At 47.0% G+C, this 8,760-nt stretch overlaps 1 protein-coding gene across 1 annotated transcript; it reads right to left on the bottom strand.

Annotated features, from left to right (window-relative positions):
• Positions 1-5,833: 5,833 nt before the first annotated feature.
• LOC123446229 lies at positions 5,834-7,924 on the bottom strand. Its single transcript, XM_045122905.1, has 3 exons — positions 7,056-7,924; positions 6,574-6,976; positions 5,834-6,460 (listed from the first exon to the last, which is right to left on the bottom strand). The coding sequence occupies exons 2-3, from the start codon at positions 6,698-6,700 to the stop codon at positions 6,213-6,215; spliced, it is 375 nt and encodes a 124-aa protein (XP_044978840.1). The 5' UTR covers positions 6,701-6,976; positions 7,056-7,924; the 3' UTR covers positions 5,834-6,212.
• Between the last annotated feature and the right edge of the window lie 836 nt (positions 7,925-8,760).

Raw genomic sequence — 8,760 nt, 5'->3', positions numbered from 1 at the left:
CTTTATTCCATTGTCCATAAGAACATCACCCAAAACTTGAAAACTTCACAACACAAAACTTAAACAGAAACTCGTGATATCATTAGCATAAGAAAACAAACCACCAACGTTGTAGGTACTGTAGTAAACTTAATTTCCATTTAGATTAATGTTATATTATTGTATTCTCACTTCTCCATGGCTCGTACCCCCGATACTAACCATAATTTCATCAAAATAAGCAATCAACACAACAAAAATAGAATCTGTCAAAAACATAATAGTCTGTAGCAATATGTATATTTCGTATACCTATGCTATCCCAAAAATTCTGCCCAAATTATGACCATTAGGGCAATTTGCATATCAATCAGCAGCAAAAATAATCAACTCAAAAGATCTTTCTGGATAGGAATTAAAAATAATTTTGTGAGAACAAAGTTTCTGTCTTTTTTCAGCATGATTAAACAACTATCACCAAAACTGATCATAAAGGTTCTACTTGGCACAAACACTAACTAAAACATAAGAAACACAATCATAACAGAATCATGATGGTATGGACTCAACAAAACAGAAAGTAAAAATAAAAAATAAATTCATTCATTGGGTTGCCTCCCAACTAGCGCTATCGTTTAACGCCCCTAGCTAGGCGTAAGGCAATAGAATCAAGTATTGTCATCTTTAGTGCTCAAGCCATAAGTAGCTCTCATAATGGATTCATAAGGCAATTTTATTTTCTTTCTAGGAAAGTGTTCCATGCCCTTCTTTAATGGAAACTGAAATTTAATATTCCCTTCCTTCATATCAATAACAGCACCAATAGTCCTAAGGAAAGGTCTACCAAGAATAATGGGACATGTCGGATTGCAATCAGTATCAAACATAATGAAATCTACGGGCACATAGTTCCTATTTGCAATAATAAGGACATCATTGATCATTCCCATAGGTTTCTTAATAGTAGAATCCGCAAGATGCAAATTAAGAGAGCACTCATCAATCTCATTGAAACCTAGAACATCACATAAAGATTTCGGAATTGTGGAAACACTAGCACCCAAATCACACAAAGCATGGCATTCATAATTTTTTATCTTAATTTTTATAGTAGCTTCCCACTCATCATTAAGTTTTCTAGGAATAGATATTTCCAAATCAAGTTTCTCTTCAAGAGATTTCATCATAGCATCAACGATATGTTTGGTAAAAGCCTTATTTTGGCTATAAGCATGTGGAGAGTTTAGCATGGATTGCATCAAGGAAATACATTCAATCAAAGAGCAACCATCATAATTAAATTCCTTGAAATCCTAAGTAGTAATTTCATCACTATTCAAAGTTTTGATATCCTCTACTCCACTTTTAGTATTTTTAGCATCATGATAAATAGACTCCGAATCATTTGGTAGTTTCTCAACCAAAGTGCATTCACATCCAGCCCCATCATCATTAAGATTGACATTAGAAAACAAGGATTCAATAGGAGTCATACCAAGCACTTTAAGATATTCGTGCTTCTCATCACATATTTCAGGTTTAGCATCCATTTTATTGACTAAGGTAGCTTGTTTATCAGAAATCTGGCCTACCAATTTCTCAAGACGAGCAAATTGAGAATTTAACGGAAGGAATTCTTTGGCCATATCATCAACCTCTTTATTCATATAAGCCATAAAAGAATTTTGCTGCCTTAGTTCTCTACGAAAGTAACTATTATGATTAAACTGTGTAGACATGAAGCTTTTAACACTAGTTTCAATCTCTTCCAACTTTTTATAGTAAGCATCATAATCGTTTGGTTGGGCCATGAGGATAAATAAGATAGCACACACGAGCAAATCGAAAGCAAGCAAAAGAAACGGGCGAACGAAAAAGGAAAAATAAAGAAAGGCAAATATTTTTGTGAGTTTTGTTTTAGAAGTGGGGGAGAGGAAAACGAGAGGCAAATGGCGAATAATGTAAATGCAAGAGATGAGGTTGCGATAGGTACTTGGTGGATATGCATCACTTGAATACTCCCCGGCAACGGCGCCAGAAATTCTTCCTGCTACTTCTTGAGCTTGCGTTGGTTTTACCCTTGAAGAGGAAAGGGTGATGCAGCAAAGTAGATATAAGTATTTCCCTCAGTTTGAGAACCAAGGTATCAATCCAGTAGGAGTATCAAGATGAGGCACCAAGGCACCTGTGCAAGAACAAACAAACTTGCACCCAACACGATAAAGGGGTTGTCAATCCCTTTACGATTACTTGCAAGGTGAGATCTGATAGTGACAATAGGTAAATATAAATAAATAAATAAAAGTGCAGCAAGGTAGTTTTGGTATTTTTGTATGTAGATCTGAATATATAATGTGTAAAATAGACCCGGGGGCCATAGTGTTCACTAGAGGCTTCTCCCATGATAGCAAGTACTACGGTGGGTGAATGAATTAATGTTGAGCAATTGATAGAATCGCGCAAAGTCATGACGATATCTAAGGAAATGATCATACATATAGGCATCACGTCCGAGACAAGTAGACCGATACTTTCTGCATCTACTACAATTACTCCACACATCGACCGCTATCCAGCATGCATCTAGTGTATTAAGTTCATAACAAACAGAGTAACGCCTTAAGCAAGATGACATGATGTAGAGGGATAAATTCATGCAATATGATATAAACCCCATATTTTTACCCTTGATGGCAACAACACGATGCGTGCCTCGCTACCCCTTCTGTCACTAGGTGAGGACACCGCACGGTATGAACCCAAAACCAAGCACTTATCCCATTGCAAGAATTATAGATCAAGTTGGCCAAACGAAACCCATAACTCGAAGAGAATTACAAGGATACGAAATCATGCATATAAGAAATCAGAGGAGACTCAAAATAATATTCATAGATAATCTGATGATAAATCCACAATTCATCGGATCTCGAAAAACACACCGCAAAAGAAAGTTACATCGGATAGATCTCCATGAAGATCATAGAGAACTTTGTATTGAAGATCCAAGAGAGAGAAGAAGCCATCTAGCTACTAGCTATGGACCCGAAGGTCTATGGTGAACTACTCACGCATCATCGGAGAGGTAATGGTGTTGATGAAGAAGCCCTCTGTGTTTGAATCCCCCTCCGACAGGGCACCAGAACGGTCCCCAGATTGGATCTCGCGGAAGCAGAAGCTTGCGGCGGCGGAAAAGTATTTTCGTGGCGCTCTTTGTTGGTTTGGGGATTTTAGGGAATTTATAGGCGAAAGAGGTAGGGCAAAGGAGGCACGGGGGGCCCACGAGCCTGCTAGGCGCCCCCCTAGGGCGCGCCTAGGGGGATCGTGGCCTCCTCCGTGGCCTCTGCCTTGGTTCTCAAGTCTTCTGGATCCCTTCTGTTATGGAAAAAATCATCCCGAAGGTTTTATTCCGTTTGGACTCCGTTTAATATTCTTATGTGGAAAAGGTCAAAAACACGGAAAAAACAGAAACTGTCACTGGGAACTTAGTTAATAGGTTAGTCCCAAAAATGATATAAAATAGCATATAAATGCATATAAAACATCCCAAGTTGATAATATAATAGCATGGAACAATCAAAAATTATAGATACGTTGGAGACGTATCAGTATGATGCATGGCACTAGGCCAACCTCAAAGGAACAACCTATTCATGGGAATCATCAAGATAACATAGCAACAAAATAACGAGATTCTATAGTTAGAAATATTTGAGCATGTGAAACAACACTATTTTCTTAGGATGTTTACAACAAGAAGCCCAAAAATCCACAATCTTATCATGGCAAAGAAAAATACCAGGGTCTAGTACCCTTAAAACTCTACCACATTCATGTTGACAAGATTACCAAATAGTGCAAGGATTAAATCATGCAAAAATAATAAAATGGCATCTTATCATAAAATGTCATTTTCACAAAGTTGCTCCAATGGTAAAACTAATGGCACCACTCAATTCGTAGTATTTTTCTACCCCAAATCATATGCCACACTCTTATGTTACTTAGAGAAAAATCACCACAAAATAGATAACAAAATCCACATATGAGTTATAAGTCAATACTTGCCCAAATTGGTAGTTGCCAAATATGACCATGTCCAGATTTGGACATTTCGCCAAAAGGAAAGGAATCTAAATGAAATAAAACACACAAAAATACATAGAAGGAGGGGTCCCACTGGCATAGACATGAGGCCCGAAGAGGATGACAAGTGGGCCGAGGCCCACTACCACAGCCTATCACACAACAAGTAAAATAGGGAGATTTTAATCTACGCGTGTGGTACGGCCTGGGATCTGCTAGAAGAGGAGCGCCACTCCACTTATCGTACGGAAATGCTCTACCTTTCCTCTGCTCGCGGCAGAGAGGCAAGCAATGGCGCCGGCAAGGTCTCCAACGACCATCAGGGCGCACGCGTGGCTATGGGTACGCGGAATACAGTGGGGATCCATTTTGGACCTCAGCCGTACCTGCGATGCACGGAGGTGGAACGAACTGCGATGGCGCCGGCGAATCGCACGGGCACGACAACCAGCAATGGCGCTACGCTACGAGGAGGCGTGCTACGCATTGGAATGGCCTCACGAGAGGGAACAGGGTCGTGGTTTCTCACCTAGCTATGACGGAGATGGCGGCGAGCACGACGTCGGTTGCGAGTCGATGGCGAGCTCGGAAATGATGGGGAAGTAGAGGCTCGACGCGGCTCCTTCGTTCCCGCGATGCAATCGAGGACGTCGGGGATGAGGACGATGAGCCCCTCGCTCTAGCCGAGAGGGGAGGCTGCGGCGGCGATGATCACGCCGGAGAGGAGCGAGCTCCTTCTCTGGCCCTGGCAGCGACGCTACGGTGACTAACCTACGCGACGGCGACGGAGGAGGAGGAGAGGGTAAAGGGGACAGGAACCCAAGGGATTGACGCGATTAAATAGGCTGGAGGAGGCCTATGACCTTGCGCCCATGGCCATGGTGCGGCCCCCGCTCGGCCTCCACTACGAGGGGGGGGGGGGGGTGGAAAGGAGGTTAATGATGACGCGGGGCTGAGAGGCTGCAGGTGGACCATGCAGCGGTCCATGCTAGCTAGAAGCACGGCACGCGCGCTGGGCTAGGTGGGCTGATGTTGCTATGCGCCGTTAGGTGGGCCGCAACGGAGGGAACCCCGAGGTGGGCTGCGGTTTTGGGAAAGGGCCGGCTACGCTCGACGGGGAATAAAAGAGTTCTCTATTTTTTTTAAAACAGCAAGCAAATACTCCCTCCGTTTCTAAATATAAGTACTTTAAGCAATTTCACTAAGGGTCTACATACAAAGCAAAATGATTGAATCTATACTCTAAAGTATGTCTATATACATCCGTATTTAGTCCACTAGTGAAATCTCTACAAAGACTTATATTTAGGAACGGAGGGAGTATTAATTAGCCACGGAATGTGAAGAGCATGTTTGAGAAAAGAAAAAGTGGTTCGGCACTCCGAAAAATGAGCTCTGTTTATTTAAAATGTTTTGGGTATTTGTAGAGAAAAAATAATAATTCACACATTGAATATTGGAATCTGTTTTAGCAAAAGGCACAAAACAAAAACACAACACATAGACAAAGGTTACTTTAACAAACACCTACAGAATATTTGACAACTATGGAACATTTTTAATAAATGATTAGAGCAAGTAACAAACAAGACATATCTACTATTGGAATTAAGAGGGGTTTTTGACAAGCTTGCAAAAAGGATTTTTGGAGTGGATCCCCACACACACACACACTCACATGCAAGCACATCTCACACACATCCACTCACATGCAAGCACATCTCACACACATCCACTCACATAACATTTCACAAGCATGATGCAAAAATGAAATGAGGATATTATGCCATGATGAAATGACATGAAGGAAAACAAGTTATTACTCAAACCACATGATGGCATCCATTGAATGTTCAACGTGGAATCTATTAGAAATAAGGAAAGGGGGCACTTGGGCTGTTACATGTAGTGTGCCTGCAGTTGCCGGAAGTCCTTGCCCAAGGACGCCAAGATGCCATGCTCTTTTTCCCTCATTGTTCACATCGAGCGGGTCAAGAGTCACTTACCCTCCTGGAGTGGTGATTGCCTCATCTATGACAGCCCGCTCAGAGAAGACCTTGAAGACATCGTCGCCGGGGAAATTGATGAATTCCAAGTCGCCCACCCGTAGGTATCGGCTCAAGGGAAGCTCCACCATCGACGATGAGCTAGCAGCGCTCGTGCGAGCGGCGTGGAGCAGAAAGGACATGTTCTCTTGTGGCACCCCGGCGACAGGGACACCTCCGATGCCCGTCACCATATCCAGGGCCGACCCCAAGAGGACCTGCTTGCCGGTGTCCCGGGGGCAGATGTGCATGCTCCTCCTCCGGCGCGACGCGGTTGGCCTCCTCGGCCACCTCCTTGGTGATCACCTCGATGTTGCAATCGATGCCGAGGTCCTTTGGCACCGCCGGACCTTAAGACAATAGCAAGAATAATGGAACTGAGAAGAAGTTCAAGAAGACAAAATGAAGAAGGAAACAAAGGCGCAGGGACGAAGACCAACATTCTGGTGGTAGGAGAACTTACCAGTGGACTCCCGCCGGGGAGGCGCCTCGCTCTCTCCGGCGGTGACCTTCGTTGATGCCTGCTCGTCGAGGGTCTTCCCCGCTAGCGTTTCATCAACCGGGGCAGTCTCCACGACAAGGACCGCCATGCGAGGACTCCCCTCATAGGTCGAGCCCTCCCGTGCCGCCTCCACGTGTTCCTATCCTGCCTACACAAGGGTCAAGGTGGAGGCGCCGGTGGTGTCGCCCTCGTCCTCTGTTGTGTGCTAGGGAGGAGCTTCTTGCCGGGGGCTGGGCGGGAGTCGAGGTCCACGATCTCCCTCTCACGCGAAGGAACCCGCTCCTGTGGGGTGCTTGCCATGCCTCCGGCACCGGACGTCCGGCCCGCCATCCTGGCCATCCTCTACGCCAAGGTCTCCTCGACTCTTCAACCACAGTACGGAACAAGGCTCAACAAGGAGCAAACAAGAATCATAAACAAGACCACGTGGAATCGACACTTACTTGTCATCTTCCTCCCCCCGAGCTGAAGGCACACATGTCCCACCCGCCCCTTGCTGCTGGGCGGGGGCTAGTGGCGGGGTAAGCAACACTGATCCTCCTGCCGGGGGCAGGGCTTGATGCATGTTGGGCGCAAGACTGTCGTGTCTGCCGCGGGCGGGCAACGCTCGCGGTGGGGTCCTCCTCTTCCTCCTTGCCTTCGACCTCCGGGGAAGAGGATCGACAGACTAGCTCCCCCGTGGCTGCCTTGAGGAGCGCGCGCGCCCTTTTTGGGGCGGCCCGCGCCGGGGGCTCCCTCGGCTCTGGTTCCCCGCCAGCATCGGCACCCACATCACCGGCGACCTCGATGGAAGTAGGCCACTCCGGAGTATCTTGGGTCGGCGGCTCGACATCGACATCCTCACATTTGCCCTCTTCGGGCGTGGGAACTTTCGAGCTGTTGGTGCCGGCATCCAAGCCCGCCTCCGTGACCCGTCGACCAATGTACGCGACCTCCGCTGGCGTGGTGGGACGAACCATATGCCCCTCGTCCCTGATGTGCACCTCCTCTAGAGTATTAAACAACTCCTGTACCTCCTCCTTTGCTGGGGGCTTCCACGTGGGGTCCACCCCATGGCATCATCACCACTATCGCGTCACGGCAACAGTTGTTGTGGAGTGGGACGATAGTCGACGAGAGGATGAACTTTTCCTCCGGGAAGAAGAGCTGGCAGCAGAAGTTGGTGAGATCCAAGAAGGTCAGATCGCCGTCGAGCCCGGGGTGGATCTGCATGATGTTTGCGGGCCCGCTGTACTCCCAGGCGAAGCGCTTCCGATCCTGGGGGCGATGTGCCTGGCGAGTAAGTCTGAGCCCACAATTTATATGGCGAGCCCCGCGGCTTTGAGCCAAAGCAAGCGGATAATCGCTATCTCCAGCTTCGCGTCATCCTTGGCGAGGGCGCTCTAGTCGCTCCTGCGGACGGGCTCAAGCGTTTGAGCCTTGTAGAAGGATAGGTGCATATTGTCAACGATGTAACACCAGTCCCCTCGCCACTCCTCCCACCTATGGTGTAGGAGGCCTAGGCGATACTCTTCCTTGCAGCGAGGCAAGGAATCCAAGTAACGCTGTCGGAGATGGCGTCCTTGCCCTCTATGAGAGGAAAGAAGAAGTGGCGGAAGAGGGAGACATTGGGGTCCACCCCAATAAAGTTTTTCCACAAATGCGCGAAAACGAACATGGTGGTCGCCGTGTTCAGCGTGAAATCGAGTAGGTGGAACCCATAGGTCTCCATCAGATCCAAGAAGAAGGCCGAAAAAGGATGGGCCGATCCGTAGTAGAAGTACGTCACGAAAAACGGGTACTTCTCACGACTGTCTTCGACATCCCCCGGAAGCACCACCGGAGCCGGGTGCGCCTTCGTCTCCCTCCCCTACATTGGAACATACTTCGAGAAAAGGTCGTGCTGCAGAAGAGAGCAGGGGTAGAAGACAGTAGATTTCCTCCTCCTCCTTGCCACATCCTCCTTCACCTCTGCTTCGGTCGCCTTCTTGGGCTTCTTTGCCACACCAATCGCGGTGGAAGGGGTCAAGCGCATCGACACCATGGCAGTCCCGTGAAATAGGCGGCGGCTAGGACGAGGAAGAAGGAGAAGGGAGGAGGCTTGGGGGTTCTCCGGCTGTGCGTTGTGAAGGCTCAAAGAGAGGCGGGAAGCAACATAGCAGCATGGAC

The sequence above is a fragment of the Hordeum vulgare genome, chromosome 4H, assembly GCF_904849725.1.
Source record: "Hordeum vulgare subsp. vulgare chromosome 4H, MorexV3_pseudomolecules_assembly, whole genome shotgun sequence".
Lineage (NCBI taxonomy): Eukaryota > Viridiplantae > Streptophyta > Magnoliopsida > Poales > Poaceae > Hordeum > Hordeum vulgare.
The sequence above is the reverse complement of the archived record's forward strand: the minus strand, read 5'-3'. Positions and strand labels throughout refer to the sequence as shown.

Bases quoted from the DNA above. Each gene is read 5' to 3' on its own strand.
- LOC123446229 (XM_045122905.1), bottom strand. From the start codon at position 6,700: ATGGCGGTCCTTGTCGTGGAGACTGCCCCGGTTGATGAAACGCTAGCG. The intron at 6,461-6,573 runs GTAAGTTCTCCT...TATTGTCTTAAG, and splicing joins TCCCCGGCGGGAGTCCACTG to GTCCGGCGGTGCCAAAGGAC.